The sequence below is a fragment of the Hippichthys cyanospilos genome, chromosome 4 (genome assembly GCF_059441005.1).
Source record: "Hippichthys cyanospilos isolate Australia breed blue-spotted pipefish chromosome 4, RoL_Hcya_1.0, whole genome shotgun sequence".
In the NCBI taxonomy this organism is placed as follows: Eukaryota; Metazoa; Chordata; class Actinopteri; order Syngnathiformes; family Syngnathidae; genus Hippichthys; species Hippichthys cyanospilos.
The window spans coordinates 6,270,397-6,294,165 of NC_142372.1; the positions used below are offsets into that span (position 1 = coordinate 6,270,397).

General features: G+C 39.1%; 1 protein-coding gene and 1 long non-coding RNA gene across 4 annotated transcripts in view; one reads left to right on the plus strand and one right to left on the minus strand.

Annotated features, from left to right (window-relative positions):
* chst8 (carbohydrate (N-acetylgalactosamine 4-0) sulfotransferase 8) overlaps positions 1-23,769 on the plus strand; it is a 171,267-nt gene that overhangs the window by 38,066 nt on the left and 109,432 nt on the right. For 2 of the 3 annotated variants that reach the window (XM_088412972.1, XM_088412973.1), the window contains exon 2: positions 9,713-9,873. In XM_088412972.1, coding sequence (XP_088269098.1) covers positions 9,717-9,873 — 157 coding nt within the window. In that variant the 5' untranslated portion in view covers positions 9,713-9,716. Of the gene's footprint in view, positions 1-3,485; positions 3,553-9,712; positions 9,874-23,769 lie in introns of those variants that run through there. The other variant, XM_088412974.1, reaches the window with a different exon arrangement.
* LOC148424423 (uncharacterized) lies at positions 9,723-15,336 on the minus strand. Its single transcript, XR_015865352.1, has 3 exons — positions 15,064-15,336; positions 10,391-10,502; positions 9,723-9,870 (listed from the first exon to the last, which is right to left on the minus strand). It is a non-coding gene; the product is annotated as an uncharacterized LOC148424423 (long non-coding RNA).

A 23,769-nucleotide genomic window follows, 5' to 3' on the forward strand; every position in this document is an offset into this window, starting at 1 on the left:
GAAATGCTACATATAAGTACTGTATTATTATGGACTCTAAACTTTTTTTCTCATGATTTGAGCCCAGCGGCTTATAGTCCTATGCTAGCCAAAAGGAGACAATCTAGCGGTAAAGGAAACGTGTGTATCCTTTCGCGGTGTGGATTTATGGAACAACTATGAAATAGAATTGAAAAGATATGAATCAATGGCTGTGCTGAAATTGTTTAAAAATGTGATAATGTGAACAATTGAACGATTGTTTTAAATTGAATGATTGTAAATAATTGACTGCAAATAATCTGTTTATATGACAACCCTAATGTACAACTTTTACAAGTAGCATTTCTACTGCATGTATCAAGTTTACTTAGCATTTAGGATATCAGAGAAGAAATGTTGCCACCCGCTCCTTCAAGTTTTTATTTGTTCGAGCTGCTATTAGATCTGTTGCAATGGCCGTTTTTGGGTGAGATGTGCCCGCCCCCTCAAAACCGTCTAATTTCGACAAGACTCCTACAGTTCACAAGACAACTGGGATTTGTAAACAAAAAAAATAAAGTGGCGGCTCGTTGGCGCAGTGGTTTCCAAGTCGGAATTCAAACCACCTGGCTCCGGCTTTCCTGTGCGGGGTTTGCATGTTATCCCCGGGCCCGGCGCTCCGGCTTCCTCCCACACTCCAAAAACATGCATTGCAGTTTGTATAGGACACTCTAAATTGTCCTCAGGTGTGATTGGGTGCATGCGTGGTTGTTTGTCTGCGACTCTAAAGAGGATAAGCCACTCCGGAAAATGGGTGGATGGATGGAGAAACATCAAGCGCAAGGTATCGTTCCAAAAGTCAAATCCGAGATTCCAAGTCGTCTGACACCACTTTCAATTTCGTCGGCTCGCTCTCCCACTGTTTGTATTTGCTGTCCGCATGCATTTGTTTGTTTCCCCTCATTCCAAACTTTAGAGGAGTATTGATTTCGTATCCCACCGCTAACGTTAATCCGCATCAATGCCGCTTCCTCCACGCTCTCTCGCCGTTGCGCCGGCGCTACGAAAGGTCACCGTCGGCATTGTTTACACAGAAGCAGACGAGCCGGCCGAGGCTGACGTGTTGACGTGACAGAAGGCGCTCGCGCCAGATGATTCAGGCGAGCGGTTTAGCGCATCACAGGGAGTTTGGACTCAAAAGTATACCTTCCATCGGAGTCCAAACACTGTTTAGTGTTTTGTGTTTGGAGCCAGATGCAAACGCAGAGCAAGTACCTGACTGTACAAATCAATATTTGTTGCTTGGGAAAGCATTCTTGTTTATTTTTCAATCCCACCCTCTGTGCTCTGCTGCACAGCACAGTTCAAACTGCATTTTTTTTTGCTTTATTCCCCAGTGGTTTGATGCATTCTTTTTTGTCTGGGTTGCTTTGAAATGGCGTGTTTAAGTGCTTTATGTTTTTTTGTACTAGTAAATGGCTCGATTTCTATGGCGTTATATTTGTGCCACAATTACGCGCGTGCGGAAAAAAATTTTGAGCGTTGAAAATAAAATTGAGCGAGCGAAAACAGATTTTGAGCGCAGAGAAAAAGTTCTTAAAAAGAAGTTTCTCGCTCCAAATTCCTTTTTGCTCGCTCGCAATAGCATTCTCGCGCTCAACATCTCGCTCTCGTTCGCGATACTCCTCCCTCCCTCGCCCAACATCGCGTTTGCTCAACATCGAGCTCTCGCTCGCTCGAGTCATCCTCTGCGCTCGATCAAATCTGCTCACGCGTTACGTTTGTGCCACAAAACCAGCCAATCAGAGCTTGTAAAAGCACATTGATTGACAGCTTGGTATCCAAGAGAATTTCTTTTTCTGTGTTCAAACTCCATCGGCTCTTGTCAAACTCTTATCATTACGTGCTCAATAGTTTTTTTCTTGCTCTCAAAATCTGTTTTCACTCGCTCAGTTTGATTTTCTCCGCTCAAATTATTTTTTAGCGCGCTTGTAATTGTGGCACAAATATAACGCCATAAATTTCGGGATGTCATAAATCTATAGCACAGAGCAGTAAGGAGAGTACGAGATTTCATACAAGATCTCGCGAGATTAGAATGTCATGAGATTTCTTGTGTGTGCACTGCAATTTCAAAATAAAACCTTACAACACCAAACAATAATAATGATTCAAACGCCTTGATATGTCTCTATTTTGAAGTTGATCCCGCAAGGATGTTTCGGCAATTGCTAACTTGTCTCACGGACTGTTGCTCACGATTCAACATGACGTTTTTAAGGTATTTAGTTGCAATTTAATTAAAAAAAAAAGTTCAATATTTTGTTGGATAAGAATTATTCTTGTAAATTCTTAATTCATCTTGGCATTGATCCAAACAGTCTTTTATTGTAATCAAGAGGTATTTTTTTCCCATTCTTCAGTACTTTCCAGAAATGGTACTTATTGTTAATTTCTGATGGAAAAGTTTGACTGTCGTATCTGATTGTTGTGTAGACATTCCCTTTAGTGCAGCTCCATCTAGTGGATGCATAACGCAACCTCAGTCACTACTGTAGCTTCTATTCTGTGCACCTTAAATGTGATTTTTTTTTTCTTAAATAGTCCATTGTTGAAGGTATGGCTTAATATTTATCCAAATACCAAAATACTTGTTAGCTGCTGCTCTACAGAAGAAATACGAAGTACTCTTATATTTTTCAAATCACCTGTCAAAATTGCCTACTAATACTCTCACTCCACTCTATTGAAACCTATTTCAGGGTCACACAAAATCACAGTCTGCGATCAGCTGAGTGTTTGGAGTAAATAACATTAAGAAACGTACAAGTAGAGAAAAACCGCTGATATCTCTTTAAAAAGCCATTTTACTCTTTGGTTATAATATATTAGGGAAAGTGTTTTCAAATGATATGCAATTACTTCAGCCAACAACTTCGCATGAATGTTGAGCCGAGGTAATGGTCACAATAAGAGGCACGCAAGGTCGGTTCTTTGTCCTTCTTAAGAAGGACAGCAATAGTGGCTGGTCTTAAAGTGACAATTAACAATTTTCCAAGGATTCATTGAGTGCAGACAAAAGTAGCGGCGACAATTGGACGATATTTTCTTACTTTGCACTTGTGTTGACTTGAGTCCACTCACAGTGTCTGAAGGCTGCAACGCGCGTTGAGCTTTATAACAGTGTGCACAAAGAGTGAGAAAGTCATCATGAAAATTGTATTTCGAGGAAAAAAAGCCCATTGACAGAATTTTTGATTAATTCTTAGAAATTCGACTGGGCTAAATTGCACATTGATGACTGCTGTACTCCCATTTTCGCCAGATGTGACCGCCCAACTATTGATTCGTACACAGTGTATAAACAACGGCATCATTGGAGCGGCCATAATAAAGCTCGTTCTTGAGGGACTTGCCTTGAAACATTGAGAAATGAATGGAGGTCTTACTGGATGTGTTTGTAATTTGTATTATAGACAAAATGGTGCAGGATTTATCGCTGCTGACTTCATGAATTATTGCAGAGGAAGCGGCTCTTAATGCACCCTCAAACCTCGAGGGAAGCTGCGATTCTCCACTGTCTAGCCGGGGGTAAATATTCCATCCCTTCTTTTCATGTTGATTGCCATCAACTGGGCCCGCCGGCACTAAGCGGTACAAGCTAGGAACTATGTTAATGTAGTACACATTGTCACGACTAGCTTTCAAAGAAAATCAAATGATGTCGGCGGATCATTTTTTTGTCATATTAGTCAGCATATTTGAGCTGTTTGTCTGAGTTCAGTAAATCACGGAAAGCCTAATGTGTAATGCATATCAGTGTGTGTAATGCATATCACTAATGTTACGTGATTAAAACGTTAACGGTAGAACGGAAAACTGTTGCTGGTTCTGGATCAAGTATCTACAAAATCTATATATCTATAGTAAAATGTTGCTATTTTTGCTATAATTGATTTGAGGGCTAAATTACCTATGAAACACATTTTGCCAGTAGCTGCCACTTGAAGATGACATTGCATGTGCTCAAGGCTCAGGTAACGGCCAATCATGGGTCAGCTTGTGAACGTCACATGACCGATCCCAGAAAACAGGTTAGCCGTGATTGGTTGTTATTCAAGATTCAAGAGTTTTGTTGTCGTATGCATAGTAATACCACAAAAATGGAATTCCTATTCTTTTCACTTCCCCGAGCAGACTACATTCCATAATTGAGTAAATAATAAGGTAGGCAATAAAAAAATCTGGCTAACAGTTGCTTTAAAGTTATTAAACGTTGACAAAATACTAAAAATTGACGTTTTAACTGCTGAAATGACTAAAAAAGTCCAAAATATTGACTTTTTCACTGCTGAAATGACTGAAAAAGTAAAGTATCACTTTAAAATAAAATTCTAAAAGTATCCCGGGAGTTCAACACAAGCTAGACCAATAAGACAAATTTGCCATATAAATAAATATTACTTCAAACAATTAAATAATTTTATGAATAATGTACACAACAAGCTTAAATTTTTAAAAAAGGGTTCAAAAATAAATAAATGGTCTACTATAGGATTTATAATAATAATAATAATAATAATAAATTATATTTGTATAGTGCTTTTTTAGACACTCAAAGTCGCTTTACAGTAATACAAAAATTGTAAAAGTAGTACACTTAAAAACAATCAAAGACACAGTGTATACATTTACCGTGTATTTTCCGTAGATGGTTTGTGTTAAAGAAGAAGCGTTTCTGCCTATGTCATCTGTCGTAGGCAGAGCAGAGCTGAGCAGAAATTGCATCCAAACTCTAATAGTCAGGCGAATGAACACGTGTGCAATGCCACACTAGTTTCACGGCCAAATATAGATGCTTCCCATGAGTATTGCACTGTAATTAATGATTAAACAAGCATTTTTGTTTTGTTTGTTTTGTAAAGATCAGCTCTAGGGGGAAAAGAGGAAGATTCTAGTAAGCAAGAACCAAATTCGACTAATTTTGTGCCCCGTATGCAGTAATATTTTATAATTAGTCGTATGGTTCGTATGAATGATAAACTCGAGGTCTGATCGGCTGCAATGATTGACTTGCTTGTGACAAAATGGTGTCACCGCCACTTCTTACATATGATTTCACGAGAACAGCAAGTGTGTGGCCGTGATGAGAAAAAATTGGGGCGTTCGTCACGGCGCTTGAAAAGTGCCAGAACGCGCAGAACTTGCCGACTGTTAATCACGTAACTTTGTGTTGAGGTCACAACAGAAGTTGGCGCCGCTTAAAATGGCCCGCCGTTTGACTTTGCTCAGGTGTGCCGTGCCAGTGTTAATTGCACACTGATTGAATACATCTGCACAGGGAGAATCGGCGTTAGCTTTAATTAAATTATAACCGCTTTAATGGCATTCGCTGGTTTCGCTCAGGATGCACCTTGAGGAAGGCAACGCTTCGTTGAGCTGGAATCACACCATCAAGGCGAGTGATTACAATCATACAACGAAATATTCGTAATTATGCTGTTGTTTAAACAAAGGCGGCATGGTGAGCGAGGAATCTCCGCAAGACATTCTAGAGTACAAATCTGTAAAAAAAGAAAAAAAAAAGGAAAAAAGTCTCTCTCTCTCTTGCTCTCTCTCTCTATCTCTCATATACATATATGTATATGTATATGTACTTATATCTTGTATCGTATATCTTGCCAAGCCGCCCCCAGAAAAGAGAAAACTTTTCGTGCCCTCCACTCGACGCAAATACCGCAAATAAGATTATTATCTATGATGATATGTATAATTACCCCTGAACATGTATCTTTTTTGACATTGACAAAAGAAAATCTAAATCAACTGTTAATTTTATACAGGTTACAGCTTAGTCTAAAATTGAACAAAAACAACAACAAAACTAATGCTAAGTCTAATTATATATATATATATATATATATATATATATATATATATATATAATATATATATATATATATATATATATATATATATATATATATATATGTATGTATATATATATATATGTATGTATATATATATATATATATATATATATATATATATATATATATGTGTGTGTGTGTGTGTGTGTGTGTGTGTGTGTGTGTGTGTGTGTGTGTCCTTGGTTTTTACTACATGGTGGGGACCAAATCCTAGATTTTACTGTCTATGTGGGGACCTCTTGAACTTGTGGGGACCGTTTTGAGGGAACCCACAAGTTCATACGCCTTTTTGAGGGTTTTGAGGGTAGAGGTTACGGGTAGGCAATCTGTTGTTATAGTTTTACACATATATATATATATATATATATATATATATATATATATATATATATATATATATATATATGATCTGTGTGTTGTAATATTTAGCTGTAATTAAAGTGTATGATGCCGACCCTGTGTTGAGGTCGCTTATTCAAAGCCTTTGAGTTTTGTCACCTCGGCCTAGTTTCTCCACTGGCGTGCACTTAGCTACTCATTCCACTCATTAAATGTTCATCTTTAGCAAAACACATCCTGTGGATTATTCAAGCATCTGCTCAAAACCTTGACCCGTTTCCAATTCTCCGCCTTGACGGTGAAGGAATCAATAGCGCCGAGCTGAGCAACTCTGGTTTATTTATTTGATTTTTATTTTATTTATTTTCAACTTAATGATGCAAGGCTTGGCAAAAGCAACACTTTGAAATGGGCCTTGTTAAATCTGCTATTTTTATTAGTGGCCGTGGACTACAAAAAGGGGAGCACTTTAAATGCTGAATTCAGTGTTGCTTTTTATTGCGTTGGGAGCATTTGTGGACTTTGCAATTCTACCAATAGAATACGGCTTTCTTACTCTTGTTCTGTAGAAATGGTAGACAAAATTTTTCTTTCAATGTATTTCATCACTGCGTATTTGTATTCCTGTTTGTTTCCGTTGCTCAACGCGGGGGTTATAATTAATACGAATGAATGAAAGGAGAGGCCACTGCAAATTTGATTTTCCCATTGATTTTTTTTTAAACTATAGGTTACTTATTGTCTTTGTTTATTTCCAATGCTTACCAATTGATGAAAGGAGAGATCACATAAATCATTATTAACACATTGCACATATGCATATGCCGAGCATGCTGTGGCTTTTTCTGGCTATGCTTTATTTATGCTAGTTCAGTTTATACCTATTGTGCAAGGTGGCAGTCCATCATGAATAATTGGCAAGAAGATGATGCGTACGTCGCGCATGTGCCATGTGCCGACGCATAACACATCACGCTGTACGCGCTTTATTTTTAAACTGAATTATTTCTTGTCACCATGTTTATTTTTGCTTTAAACGGTGGCAACAACTGGCACACGGGGGACATGCGGCGGTTAGCATGAAAAATGCTAATGCTTCTTTTGTTGTGAGATAAAGTGATTAAACAACATAAGCTCCAAAGTGGTTGACAAAACTCCATCATAAATCACGCTCATCTCATCAGATGTCCAAGAAAAACTGCATTTCCAAATGAAGTCTAACCTGGAATACCTTGGGGCTAAACGTATTAATTTCTAAAACCATCCAAAGTATGACTACACTTTTTTAATAGGTTAAAAACTGTCTGGTTGGGCCTTTGATCACCAGGAAGTCACTCGCCGCCACCGTTCAAGACACATCAACGTTTCTTTGAACGCGAGCCGGCGCCCCGTTCGTCGTATTCACCAGCGTGTCGTCATTAATTAATAAAGCATGCCTGAAGTGGCTTTCATCTCTTTTATTAGCCTGGCGCCGTTTCTTCCACAGACGCTGGGAATAGGGCGGTAATGGAAATAATCGCCATGTGCCGTGTCATGTGTGTGTGGTGGGTGTTTTGAAGGGGGGGTGCCCCCCCCAACATGTTGAGTTTGCCATTTTTAGGTGGCTAATGTGATATATTGCGCTTATTGGTGATGTTACGTTCATTAACAAACCGAGTGCGCCTTATAATCCGGCGCGCCTTATAGTGTGGAAAAATACGGTAATCAAGAGGTATTTTTTCCTATTCTTCAGATTTATACTTTATACACAAATCTTTATTCTTAATATCTTATTTTTTTAATCATGACTGACTTATCTAAATGTTGTGTTGACATTCCCTATAGCGCAGTTCCATCTAGTGGATGCATAGTGCAACCTCAGCCACTAGTGTAGCTTCTGTTCTATGACCCGTATAATGCAATGCACTTTCGGCCCTAAGGTGTACTGGATTATAGGGCGCACCCTCAATTAATGACATTTTCAAACTTTTTCAATCACAGTATAGTAATACTCAAAGTAATAACAATAGTAACTGAAATAATAACTCTAAACTCTCAATAGCATAATAACTCAATGTCAATATGACCAACCTTGTTAAACTGTAAACAGGTAAAGCTTACTTTATCAGTTCATTCCCCATCTTCCAATCCCAATCTCAATATTGATCCATATATAAGGCACACTTGATTATAAGGCGCACCCTCAGTTTTTTCAAAAAAATATGTTTTTTAGGTGTGCTTTATAGTGCGGAAAACACAGTACATTAAAAGACTCCTTAGATCAATGCCAAGAGGAATCAAGAGTATAAAAGAAAATAATTTCAATTAAATATGAAATTTACAATTTTTAATAGAATTGCAACCGAAAACTTGAAATTTATTCTTTTGTTGATTCATAAACAGTTTTAATATATAATCCCTACCAAAGTCCCTTAAAGTCAATTTGTGAAATAATCATTTATCCCCCCCACATACTTTATTTGATCTAGCGCTCAATGTCATGAAATTAAAAACGGCTAAAACGTGATTGCTGAGAGCAGGACTGGCCGCAGGGCGTGGCTTAGCTCGTCAAATCAGATGTCAAGCGTACACTGCTAAGCCTGCCCCTCTTAATTTACTGTCTTTAATCCCTCCCTCATCTGATTGATCAATAATACATATCACTCATTTAAGTTACATTTCAGAGAAATTGCATATCAGGGTGTCTATTTGACTAGAAAATAAACTCTTATTTGGTAGTCCTCACTATGGGGACCATGATATGGAATACAATTATCCTGGTAATTATAATGACAATATTATTTCATCCATGTCAATGCGTTGGCTTTAGAAACAGGATTTGATGAGAAAAGTTTTGCATTTTTCAAGTCAATACTGTCTTTGGACACTCATTGAATATTGAACGTGTTTTTTTTCTTGGTTGTTTTTTAGCACAGGATGCTTGGTGACAGTTGCGTTCCTTACACGTCACGGAAACGGTGCATTTGATGTCACGCATGAGTAGTCATGCTCATTTGCATATTTATAGCAGGAAGACAGCCAGTGTGTGTACTAGCATCGGTCCAGCTGGAATCACATTTCAACGCCTCTATTTTTATTTATTTATTGATGGGAGGGAGGGACATAAGCAGCTCAGATTTGTCCCAGTTATGGATTATTGCTCACAAATTAAATAAACTAAGAGGTTTTTATAATGGCAGTTTAGACAAACGTCATATATGCCATTTGGAGCGAAGACAAGCTGCTCGTGTTCTCCTCCGAGTGGCGAAATATTTTCTCCGTGCATAAATGCTTGTTTGCAGTGCTCAAATTGCGCCGCACCTGCAAGAGATTTACAGCAACAACATAAGTGCACTGTGGCGCTTTGTATAGATATATATATGACTAATTATTGCACCATATGCAAAATAAATAGTGCATTATATGATGAAAAACAAGATCAAATAACCCAAAAGACATTTACTCACTATACAATTGCAATATTTTGCTAAATTTTTGTACAGAATCATGTTGGGAATGAAGTGGAGAATGACACTGGACTCTCAGTGTGGACGGAGGAGAAGGCTACACTGGTTCTTCATGTTCCTCCTGCTCTTCGCTGCCGGAGGACTGCTTCTCTTTCTCCAGCAGCTGGACCAGTCGGAGAAAATGCCCCAACGAGCTGGTGAGTTTTTCACAATCAATAAAAGGAGAAAAAAATGAATGGAAGGCTGGCGGCTGTTTGGCTTTCATGCACCGTAAATGTCACGGATTGTTAGTTCAGCCTATTAAAACCTGCGATGTCAATCACTGCTACATTCATTATTTGCCTGAGCACAGAAAAGATAAAACAAAACAACTTAAAAAAAAGATAATACAATTACTCCTGCAAAAAAACCCAAAAACAATTCATAATATGACTACAGCGATACTTCCGCTTACGAAATTAATTAATTTCGGAAGTAATTTTTAAATATGAATTTTTCATAAGTTGAGAAGCTCTTTACATTGAAATAGTCTAATCTGTTCAAAGCCCCCCCAAAACTGCTCCTAAACCCTTTAAATTAATATGATTAAAAATACATTTTCAAAATAACACTGACACACACAGATTGTTAGAATACCGCACAAACACAACAGCAATTTGCTTGTTTACAAATACTTGGCAAGAGTCTGCTGACAAGTAAAATGAAAGATCAAACCTCAAATCCATTCTTGGATAGCATTTTCTTCTGTCTCCCATTGTCTATCAGGAGATTTTCCCACCGATGGCTAGTAAAAAAAAACTGCAGATAAGCCGCACTGGACCATAAGCTGCAGGGTTCAAAGCAAGAGAAAAAAGTAGTGGTTTATTGTCTGAAATTTATCCATTGAACATTTTCAAGTCTCATGTCATGTATTCAGAGATCGAGCGAAAAGATAGGACGTCCTCCATTAAGCACACTGGGACACAACCAAGAAATGTCCTTAACAGTGGACACGAACGAATAAGCTAACTATCAGAGGATACACATGGAGCTGCCTTGACTTAATTTAAACTCACTTAGTGCACACAGATTTAAAAAAAACAACAACTTTTGACACAGACTAGCAAATGTGTATAGATGCTGATACATACAGTAACGGGATCATACATACTGTATAAGAGAGGGAGTCATGCATTAGTTAGCAATACACACACATGTGCACTCAAACACGACAAGCATGCTTGCATAGCCAGTTTTTTTTTCCCCTAACATGGGTTCTATCCAGTTGTTTATGGCCTGCTCGCCAAATCTGTCACTTTTTAACGTTCCATCCGGGTGTCTCTGAGGTGAGTGTTGCCATGGCAATGGAGGGGGGTTCATACACGTCAAGCCTTTGTGCTCAGGCAGAGATGCCAGGTGCAGTGCGTATTATGACTTTGAAGCAGTAGTGATGGCAATCTTGCGACGTTGAAACCATGGAACCACTGGGAAGAAGTCAATTGTTTTTTTTGTTGTTGTTTTTTTTTTTTTTTTTTGGACAATCTGTTCTATGTGCTCCCACTGAACACTGTACAGTGTTTCCTCATTTTTCGCGGTGCATGGAGACGGGAATGCATCCACAATGCATCCACAAGCGTAGTGCTTTTTAGAGTCACGAAGACCCCATAAATGCATGAATCCATAAATGTAGGATGGCAAGCAAAAACTTGTTTAGTTTTGAAAAAAAGTGCCATCATTTCCAGTGGAAAAAAAGATCGAGTATTAACAGGCTGTTAGACTGTTTCAGACTCTACCTTAGGACTGACTGTTCTCAGGGTCTCGGCCATTTTGTCACTTGTTGACAACATCGCAGTGCCAAGTCTCAGGCGACCATTAGTGCTCATCGGTTTTGGGTTTGGTCATGTGACGTTTGCAATCTTATTCTCACTGGACAATGTTCACATTATTTTCTAAAGTGTCACCCTCGAGACAAGGTTTTACCCGTCCTCCCATCCCGCATTGATTCGTTTGTTGTCGACAAAGAAAATTCTGATGAGATAGCACAGCGTGATGCCCGAGCACTAAAAAATCTGCTTCCCCAGCGAGTCTCGGTGCATCGAACGGCGCTCAGTCGTGAATCTACAGCACAGCAACTCATTTTGAATATTTGAGCGGTGTCATACTCTCCCACTCTGGACAAGAGCCACTCAGACAAAGTGGAATCTCCATACCGCTAATACGCCTGTGATTGCCACATGCTTTCTGATGCAGAAAAAAAAAAAAATGAGGGCCCACTCGTTGTGAAATGAAACACACATACAAGGACACAGACGGACACAGGTTTTGTAGGAAATATGAGAACCGTTGCAAATATGAGGCTCTCTTTGAGATTGAGATTGTAGAAGGAGAGCAAGGCAGATGCTGTGAGAAATCACTTGTCATGCCAGCAAAGTTCCAGCCATCCATTCATTTTCTAGGTGTGACTTGGGGCCAGAGGCGGAGTACATGAAGTACTGAGTGCCAATTGTAGGGCTCATTTAGATAAGCAAGGGTTCAGACTTACTGTACGTACCCTTTGATCTAAGGCTGTCACTATTTAATCTTTTTAAAATCGATTATCCCATCAATTGTCCACCCACCCCCTCCCACTAAAAACATTAAAATTGATTTATTTAATTGCATTTCACTAAGGTTCCACGTTAGGTGAAATTAGTGGATAAAATTACTCATTATTTGTTATTGTGAGGGGATAGCGCCTCATTTATTAGCTTCTATCAAATATCCCTTTGTTAACTGGGTAGCATTAGCATGCTAGTGGTTTGTATTCTTGTGCTAGCGATTACCATTTAAAGAAAACAAACACTTACTAGTTAAGTTAGTTCACACTTACATATTGTTACATGTACGTTACACATGTGATAGTGTCCTTAAAGTCACATAGAGATGCTGCTTCAAAAAGATTGCATGAGGAAACAGTTGAGCTGCTGTTAGCTAGTATGAGGTCAATAACTTCCTGTTCTTCTTCTTCCTCTTAATGAGCAGATTGGATTTATTTCTTGCTTGGATTAAACAGCCCTTATGCGTTTTGGGAATTTCTTTACTTTTTTCTTTTCTTATTAAAGAAAATTCATTGATGACTCAAGCAATTTTTTAAAGTTGATGCTGTTAAAATTCTGCAAAAAGTGCTGAATGAGAAAACGTTCCTTTTTCACCATTTTAGTTTCGATCAATACTGGAAGAAATTGAAAGGAATCAGACAAGTTCATCTTTAAAAGAGACAGTAAAAAGTGGGTCCAAATAATGTAAAAACAACAGACTTCTGTTTCTTTTAGTAGACACGTGCTTCAAATGTCACTAAATGAAACTTCTTTTGGCGCCTGTATTTACAAAAAAAAAAGTGCTACATAGTCTAGTTTAGGTTCTGTGAGTCATTGGATGTAACTTTTGATTGTTGGACAGTGCGGCAAAGTGCAAAGTCAACTTTTCTTGCACGCCTACTGCAGGGGGCTGCACTTTTCGTATATCTTTTTTTTTTGTCATTGCTTCCAGCAGCGCAGATCTTAGAGCATTAGTCTGATGTGATGTGTGTGTGGTGCGTTGGCAAAACCCCCCAAAATAAATATCCACAGGCAAAGCTCGTTCACAGCAATATGCACTTTATCAGTTATACCTCATTACAAGGACGACAAAAACAATGTTAACATAGAACCGGCTCTCCTGTATGATTCACAGCTAGCTTACAGTACAATGCTTTGAGCTTATGTATTTTACAGTCATTATCCATCCTTTCTTTTTCAAATCCACTGCGGTGGTGTATAAAGGCAAAAACCGCAACTTTCTTTGTGCAAATACTTCAGAATCTGTCACTGTGGAGAGGACGCAAGGCTTAATTGCTGCAAATGCCAAAGACAAACTGAAACAAACCCCGCAATGATAAACTAATCTGTTCTTTTCCGCCACTGCAAAACATTGAGCGTTCCAGCCAATTAGCATCAGCCATTACCGCAATGCTATTAGGCAAATACGTGGAAAGCCTCAAACAATGCAAGAAGGAGACGAAGAAGACGCCGCAGTGAAAAGTGTGTCTAGGGTTGTACAATTTAGATTGTTGACACAAATTTTGGCACAAACATCGCAAAAATGCTTTATCCGGGATGCCACATGACATTGGCTGTATTCTAAATTAATTTAAATGTAGGTTGTTTTATTGCTTTAATATTTTACTATGGCTAACACAATTTGCACTTGTTTAACAGAAAGATTGTGAAATTAGGCTAAATCTTGGACTCTTTAAAGATAATTTGTTTCAAGGGAGATATAAAGTCGAGTTTGCTAGCCATATTAAGTAGTGCAATTTAGTAAAGCTGCGCTTTGCAGGAGCCCCATTGCAAACTCGTTGCTTTCATTAAAGCGATAATTTACTTATTTAGCAATTTTCTGCAGTAAAAAGGTTCATATTTTGTTTAATTACATAAGTAAAATGTTTGTTGTGTAAAATGTATACTTTTAAAAGCATTTTTCCTCTTACCAAATGAGTTATAGAAAAAATATGACATGTTTACCCCTAAAATAAATTTATTATGCCTTTAAGTGGTAAGTGAACTAAACTTTGCACATTAATGTTTAGTAGTCTTTCCTCCTGGCTCACAATTATTACTGCAAGTGTTTGCAGTAACAGTTCAAGTTAAAAAAAAATAATCATGGCAAAATCCCAATATGAATACAGTAAAAAAAAAAAAAGAAGAAAAAGTGATTTACTGAACCGGCAATAACTGAACCCCACGGGTGGACCGAACATTTAAATTTTCCTTTTTCTCCTTTCAATAGAGAGTTGTTTGTTGCTCTGCCAACTCAAGAGTGCCGCTGAAAATCGATTCCGAATCCAAACAGAGTTTCTCCAGCGTACTGATTGTATTCAATGTCAGAGCTTCCACTGTATTTAAAGTAAAAAACAAAAAACACAGCAGGTGGAAAATAAAGGAACCGGAGCCCCACCTGGCGCTAACTGGCAGATTGTTTATCACTCCGAATTAAAACTTTAGCCCTTCGCCAAAGGTCTGATAATCCCTTAAGCTTTGTCTGTTTACATAGTCCAATTTAGCCGTCTCTTAATGTAATTAAATTGCGCTGATGACCCTTGGAGCAGCCGAGCTGGCCTGTATTTGAACATGTTCCAACTTGGGACTCACTGAGGGAGGGAAGAAATTCCCACTCTTTCAAGTCTGCACAAAGCTCCTTTAATAAAGCCTGTTTGTGTTGTGCTGGCACTATCCTCGCTATTCCCTCCTGAGTAGGAAGATCATTGGAAAGCAATACCGGGCCAGCCAAGTCCATCACAAACCCTTAAATACAATTTTGCTCCCAAAACAAAGAAATGGGGTACCGGGGAGGAGGAGGGGGGGGTGTCTCTTAGGAGTTTACAAGCTTACCCGCCGAGAACGTAAAAGCATCCCGCTCAGCCTTTCGATCACATGTCATCTGCGGGTGTGGACGTATGCCAGGAACGATTACGGCAGCCTTGATTTCATAGAGAGGAAATCTGAGAGCTTCTAGGAGTGCCTGAAATGTAGAAAAAAAATGAAAAGCAGGTTTTTTTTTTTCATCTGTGGGTATCAGGTGCCTGCATCGCTGTCTCTCCGGCGTCTCGCTGTCCCGGGTCATGTCAATCGGATTTAGAATGTGGAGTCGGCATCGAGGCAACCGCCAGGTCTCGTGGTTTTTCCATTAACGTTAATGCCCGCAGCTCTGCCACCGGAGCTTTGCGGGCGTAATCTCATTTTCCCTTGCTGCCATCTTATACTGCTCGCCAATGACTTCCATATGCCAGTCATACAATTACATTTGTCATTTTTCTGTGACGCTCAGCGCTCGCCGAGGAAAAAAATACACACCAAAATTCATGGACATGGACAACTCCCCTCCTTTGAGATTTCTCGTTCGTGCACAGCATGAGATCTACTTTCTTTTGGCTGTTGTTTTTGACATGGGTTACACAGGAGACTGCACTTGCTTGTTAACGCCGTGCATGACAGCGAAACGCCACCAAACGTGATGAGAACTTCAAATTAAACTTTACCATACCAAATAATATAACGTTGCCGAAAGAGCGTTGTGGCAATGACTAACTTGACTCATGATCATCTGCAAAATCCTTGCAAAATCAGTTTAATAGATGCAAATTACTGATTTTGATGCTGACATCCTGACAAGTTTCCATTCATACTGATCACTTTTGATCACTTCACAATGATAAGGACATAAATGTATTGTAACATATTTATAAGAAAAGGACCTTATACAACATAACAGGGAGTGAAAAAAAAACAAATAAACCTTCTAACCAGGCTCACAGCCTCTAATTGAACATGTACAACTAACCAATCAGCTTCAAGCTAGTCAAACCCTTGTGCAGCATTTTGACCATTTTTGGTCATTTTCTTCCACATCTTTCTCTCAGTATTTTAGTGTGATTACTAAGTGGTCCTGCCATGTTGAACACGGACACGTTGTCCTCATCTGGGCGAAATTTCAGCTCCCTAATGTCGTCTTTTTCCGCACAAGGGTTAAAAAAAATAACCTTGCTGTCACTCTGCTCAAAATGTACAAGTATGTGTGGCGGAAGGCAACAAAAGTTTGCCTTATTGTAAAACTATTTCCTTTGGTTTGCTAACCTAAACCTGAATTCTAAATCCTAACCTAAATCTACTTTAGATTGTTCGATAAGAATCTAAATATCTTCTTTGCATGGCAGCCATCCACCAAAACTCTTGTGTAATTTGAATCTTGAACTGACGAGCTTGCAGTGTCAGGGGATGGCAATGGCAGTTGAAAGGAAGTGAAAAGGGGATAAACAAGGAATAAATTATGTATTCCTGTTGTATCTTTTATTCATTGTGTCTCCATTTTAAGAATAACTCTTTCTACAAATGAGCCCGTCGTTCGTCATTGTTGTTGGAGGGCGTCCGGTGGGAACGGGGGACCGCAGCGAATCAGTAACATAAGCAGAAGACTGAAAATTTCAAATAAGAAAAACTGGTGGGTGGTGTTTTAGCTCATCTAATGTTTTCCAAATTTAGTCCAAGAATAGTCTTTTGAAACTGGGTTCAGTTTAAGCTCATCTAATTAGGTCCAAATTTACCTCAGAATTTACTTTTCACTTGAAAGTGACGTCGTCAACGTTCACTCTTTAACCATCCGACATTTTTTGGATGGACACACTTGCTGTCTTTTCGAGGTATTTTTGAACAATTTCCCCCACTTGCTTCATTTAAGGGTTGTGGGATTTTTCCAATGCCGCCACGTTGGGTACATTCCAAACAAAAAAATGAAATAAATCATAGTGACGCAAGAGCACCTGGAGGATCAAACAGCAAGGGGCTGATTTTATTTTCGATGAAAAATGCCTTTGAAGACCGTAATCATGAAGCGCCAGTCAGTCTTTTCTGGGCAACGATGCCCAGTGGACTCATCGCGCACAAGGACGAGCATTTATCCTCACAGAATAACACGTCAGATAAATATAAAGAAAAAAATGGAGGCCGTGATGACATTCAAAATAAATCAAGGCCCACAATTTAAAATGCTTATCGTATCAGCTTGGTTTTTAATAACTGACTGCGCCATTTAAAAGACTAATAACGTTCCTACCATGCTTGCATTCTCCGGTCACCTAAAACATTTAATAATCATTCTCCGTGTTCTCTCAAATAATTTTTTGTTTGTGAGTAGCATTTCAGGACACACAGCTTAAAAGACAAAAACATGAATGCTAATATCGGCCTGTACTATGGACAATGCAGCGTTATACAATATTCCACAGCTCCGCTTTGTTGCAGTGGCTCGATGTTCTGCTACAGTGTTTTTGCAGCATCAGGGTTAAATTTGAAGATTGAAAAAATAGATAAATAAAGAAGACTAAGGAAGCATATTTACATAAATATTCACAGCCTTTGTAACCAAGCTCAAAATTGAGCTGAGGTTCCTTAAAGTTCCTACATCTTAACTCATTACCTCCCAGAGACATTCAATATCAGGCATGTATCTATTTAGTTAATCTCAAAATTACTTAAGAAAAAAAATCAAACAAGCATTATATGTCCATAATCGTTTATAAGTCACTCTCATATGTTCATTTTTTTCTACCTGAGTGCGTTGTTCTGTTTTGGGATACGGATAATGTGGGTTTAGTGAGAAAAGCCTGAACTTCAATACTGAGCTGCTTTTTAAAATGATTGTTATTTGAATTTTTGGTACATATAGAACAGTGGTCCCCAACCTTTTCATCACCACAGACCGGTCAACACCTTAAATTTATACTGCGGCTTATATTGCTCGCTGCTCCAAAAACCACATCATCCTTCTCACTATGTATGTAATATCAACAGCGGCCAGAGGCGGCGCCAAAAAACAAAGATCAAGCACAAACGTATAAACTTTTAAACTAAATCATCTCCAAAACATTATTCCGGGTGCAGCCCAGGCGGCCCGGTACCAGTTAATCCACGGACTAGTACCAGTCCGAGGACCAGGGGTTGGGGACCACTGGTATAGAATACAAGGGATAGGATGAGAGATGTTTTTTCCCACTTTTTCCTCCCTGTAATATCGCTAGTATCTTGTAATATGTTTAATAAATCAATCATTCAATAACCTATGGTAAATTCAGCCAATTGAACATGATTTGGAAAAGCAAATTTGCCAAAAGCCACTTGAAGGAATCTCACACTATGAGAAAAACAATTCTGTGATCTGATGAGACAAAGACTGAACTCTTTGGCATAAATCATGAATGTAGCGATATACAAGGACGTCCTGGATGAAAACCTGTTCCAGAGTGCTCAGGTTTTCAGAATGTGGAGAAGAATTAACTTTCAATGGGACATAAAGCTTACAGCCAATTCAACAGAGAAGTGACTTCAGGACAACTCAATGTCCTTGAATCGCACAACCAGATCCGGTCTTTATTTGATTGAACATGTCTGGAGAGATCTGAAATGTCTGTGTACTTTCTGGATTCACTGTAACTGCAGCATTTAAGTATATCAGACTGATGCGGCCAAGTTTTGCAAACAAAACTTTGTTCATAGAATTAATTTAATCAGACAGCATCGGAGTGTTGCGTAAGTGCAGTTGATTCTTTGTCAGGAAGACGCGGCAGGCAGGACCGCGTGACGGGGTGAAACCAACGCTTCAGAAAGTCTGGAGAATTCTAAAACAGTTTTGGGAACTTTTGAGGTTTGCAGTCGTGTTTTCCGGCAGGACGGCCTTGTAGCGTCGACAGGGAGACGTGCGAAGAATGAGTGGGAGATGCAAAGTTGCGTAACCGCGGCTCCCACCAAGGAGACATCTTGCCACTCGAGAAGCAAACGAAAGCGTTCAAGGTTTTGCTCGCCTTTTCACCTGCTCGCCGAGGACGGATTATGCAAGATCAGACACGCTGTTTCATCATCATCAAATGATTCAATAAATATTTGTGTTTTTCTCTCATGATGACATCCAAGGCTGAGTTTGTAGACACTCCTTAAACAAAGACAGGAATCTTTATTTCACTTACTAGTCTGTTCCTTAAAGCAGGCGCTGGTTTAGGTGTTTCCACGTTTTTTTAACAATCGACCAATGGATCTTTTGTCGATGAGGTAAAACATTAAAACATTATCTTTTAGATTCACAACAATGCCACAACTACTACCTGTCACGAGCCACGACTCGATACAAACAGAAAAAGTTGTTCTGAAATCTCATTCATTGCCAATTCAAGGCGCTAAAACAACAACTTAATTAAGCTGGCATTGTATTGAAAATTCCCCTTTGCCAGCTTTAGCGCAGCCTGTAGCATAAATTAGCTACAAGCTAGCAGTGCTTGACAGCTCTGTATCTGCTATTGTGAGCAGTTGGAATACCTCTTAAAAACAGTTAAAGAGACAAAATTAAAAAAAGACTCTTGCCTTTGATGCTTGCGGCTCGAGAGTTGCCGTTTGTACTGATCAGTTTTTAACTCTTTCAGTGCCAAGGGTTATTGGAAAAGGAAACCTCTTGTGGACCAGTATTTTTTGCATTTTCACTCATCTTTCAAGGCCAACATAATATTGTGTGCAATGTCTATGTAAATATGAGTGGTATTATATGAAAGATTGACTTCCATTCCTCACTTTGAATTGCATGTAGATAATAGCTGTGTGGAATCACTGCCATCTAATGGTCACAGTTATAACTACAGCGCTCATTTATATTAAGTAAGCAAGGGTGACGGCTCCTCTCCATATGAAATCATATTTGGCCAGAATTATAATATTAATTATTGTTCTTTTTCTTTTAAAAGATGAGAATTCTCGTCCATGGCACTGAATGAGTTAACAAACAAGGCAGTATATGTTTAACTCAAAAAATGACAGAAAAACAGGATGCTCCAATTACTATGATATCACTTGGTGATATTTTGGTTTTCCAGTTGAGATTCTTGTATTTCGATTATGCACACTAGATCTCTAATTTTGCTGCAGGGTGCTCAGTAAAAAGAAAACATTTTGAAAAGTGTAACGTTTATTTTAGGCATGGTTTTAATTTACAAACTTTGCAAAAAATCTTTTCTTGTCTTGTGGACTCAATCTCATGAAACATTTCGCCTTATGGGACTTATGTCTCGTCCCATCCATAATATCTACAGCACAGTATAAAGACTGATGATTTGTTCATGCTGATCATGTATGACCATGCCTTTGTAGTTCCTCTTCTTTATTTTGTTGCAATGGATATCCAATGATTTATGTGTTATAGTGCGGTAGAACTCCCAACCGTTTTTGGTCACTCTCGCTCAATGAGTAATTCGGGGGTATGACACGTAGTTTGATAGTTCCGAATGGGATTTCGCAGCGCCGTTCCCAAAGGACAGGCGTAGTCATCATTGAATCACACCAGATTCCTTCCTCTGCCGGTGACACACGCTGAATGGATATCATTGTGCGTGGCCGAGGCTTCTATCGCGGTAATCCCTTCACAAAGTACAGCTACTCTTAGAGGGAAGACGGAAAAAGAGTTGGCACACATTCACGGAACAAGTTCTGTGCTCTCAGGCCTAAAGCAAGTCACAAGGAATAAGTGACCCCAAGATGCTGAATCCCGACCCAAAACAGAACAAAAGACTAAAGCCTCGGCTGCTATTCAGAGTGATAACAAGCTGTCAACTTCTGAAAATGTAATCTGCTGACTCCAGGAGGAATCGGAGGTGTCAGTGGAGTGGACCGCTGGCCGATGCTTATCTCCGGGAAAAAGGCGCAGGGTTTGACGGAGAGGGGAGCAGATACACAAAAGCCACCAAACAAAAGAGGTTCGGTCAATAAAGGAATCCGAATGTGAGGCAATCTTCACATTTAGGCACATAAACATCCTTCCGAGGGGCTCATCTCATTTCCTTGCCCGGTGCAAGTTGCGACGGAGAAGGTGCGGGGAATTAAAAACGACTTGAATAGAAGGCTGATAGACTGTGAGTTATAAGGTATAACCCGTAGCTATCAGTGGCAAGTGTCGGCAGGCTCCTCTCTGTCAGCTTATCTCTCATGGCTGTCCACTTTGTCTGGGCACAAACTAAAGATGAGCCGCAGCTGACAGGAGCCTGATTAAACAAAATACCAGCCCTGATATTATGTTCTCAATTTTAATATCAAAATGGTGTCAGTGTCAAATTTCAGATGCTCTTGGTGGTTGTTTCTAGTCGTACTGCTAATTTCTGTTTTTTTTTAACAGGCAAATGGAAGCATAGAATGAGAAAACTTGGTTTGAAATATTTTCAGAATACTTTTTACAGTGGGCCCCCAGTTTACGAGATTAATCCGTTCCGTGGTTGGAATACAATCGTAAATTCGCCGTATGGCCGGCAATCCAAACCTATGTTAATTAACTGAGTGTGTGTAACCCCAGGTAAAAACATCAAAATTGTATCTACATATTAGAAATTGTTATCAAAATAGTATAGGAAGTGCTACTTATATATAATATATATGCATACATTTACATGACATCATAAATCAAAAATATATAAAGGATTTATTTATCTTTGAGTGACGCCTGTTATGGCCATATTCCCTGGTAAGTAGCCTTGGCTAGGCTAGCTTAGCTTTCTTTGTATTTCTTGATTATTTCCAGCTTCCTTTCCATAAAAATTATCTTCTCATTTCTCTCTTTAACATCACTAGCAATTTGGGGATTTATTCAAGTTTGAATTCAGCACTAAATTGCATCATAAATATGATATAGAAAACACTCACACAAGATCAAGTCTTTAGGCAGCCATCTTTGTGATCCGATGCGCTGACCAATAGCAGACCAGCAGTGAAGTGATTTGGATTTTTTTTTGAGACGCTTATATCAAATCCCACAAATGTGGCGGTTAAGCTAAATGTGTGAAGGTTGCTATCCCAAAAATCATGACACCTGGGGTTATTGATATAACAAAGACAGTTTTGAATCTGAATTTCCGTTTAGATCGAAGAGATGTGAGTGGATAACAATCGTTCCACTCTGAAATATATCAACATATGGATCATTAGTGAGATTGATTTGTGCCTAGATACAGTATGTATCTTTGAAGGAAATGTCACTTTAATAGTACTGACAAGTTCATTCATCTTGTAAAAACACTAAATACTCATTCCATCACACCCCCTCAAACGTAGCTCTAACCTATCGAATCAAATCGTAACCCCCACTGAATGGAACCAAATCGTTCCACTTAAAAGTTAACCGTCCTTGAAACGCATTGTGGTGAATTTCTTTAAGTGCTTACAATGGTTCTGGCCCAGCCGTTTTTCCGGAATTCGCAACCAGGCAACGCTGGTTGGTGATGGAAATGAAGACCTCTCCCACTCGGGCATCTTGATTGGAAAAAAGATTTCATTCTCGTAATACACTGTTGCAACATAGCTGTTTTTTTCATGAGAAAAAAAAATGCCGCGGGGTATAGCTCTTTGTTGTACTCCTAAATAGTCTTCTGAAATTGTCTCCTCCTTTACGTGAAACTTATGTGTGCATACTAGAGACAATTAATGTTCAGAGTCTGAATATTTCTGGTCTTTGTATTTATTTATATCATCCAAGGAGATAGTTACTATAATTAATTGGCAAGAGGAGCAGTCTCATTAACTTTTGCCCGTCATTTGCTTTTTACATCAAAGACGTTTTACATTAAAGGGAAAGCTTTGAAAGAAGACACTCGGGAGCTGAAATTTCACCCCGATGTTAACATCATGTTAGGGTTAGCTTGAAATGGCATGATCCTTGGCTAAAATACTGCAAGAATAAGGAAGAATTTGTCCAAAAAACACACACAATACCGCAGGGTTTTTAATCATGATGTAGAGTGTGCGTGCGACTGGAGATATTTGATTAGAGATTTTTTTACCTCTACAGAATTTCACGTAGCTATTTAAAACAAGAACCAACGCTGAATGTATCAATCGTTTCAGTGGTTTGACAAAAAATGGTCTTAAATATATCAAAATTGAAAGGAATAAAACATTGTTGCACTTGAAATCAAGACCAGAAAAATTTTGATGGTCATGAACAAGCGCTATGAATCCAATACTTTCCAATGGGATACAATGTCACACTGGAACTATTTTGGGCTTTTTTCTGATTTAGTTCAGAAGACCTTAGCTCTGGGCTTTCCCTCAAGCACTCCTGTCGCTATTGATCCTGGATCGCCAGCCATACGATATGAAAGAGATACGTGGTGAGGGCTACAGGCCGAAAGACAAAGACGTGACTTTGACTCCGTGCTATTCTGGCCGACTCGCGGTCTCGCAAGGTTTGATCGCGCCTGCTGTCGGGTGATTGATGGTGGTCAAATGTACCTCTGAACAATTGAAGCGGGTTGGAATCAATTCTTCCTGCAGCCGATTGATCCGATGACGGAATGGTAGGAGAGAAAGTGGGATGTAATTATCTAACGCGGCCCTCCCCCGGAGCTTACCTAGAGTGCACACCTTTGCCGGATCATCTCCAGCCAAACAAGCAATCAATCTGCGGGATTTGCTTTAAACCGCGACCAGTGTGATACTCGTAGGGTCTGTAATTTGGCACTAGCGGATCACCCATCTGTCACTTGTTAAATGAGCCTCTTTTAAATGGAGATTACCCGACAT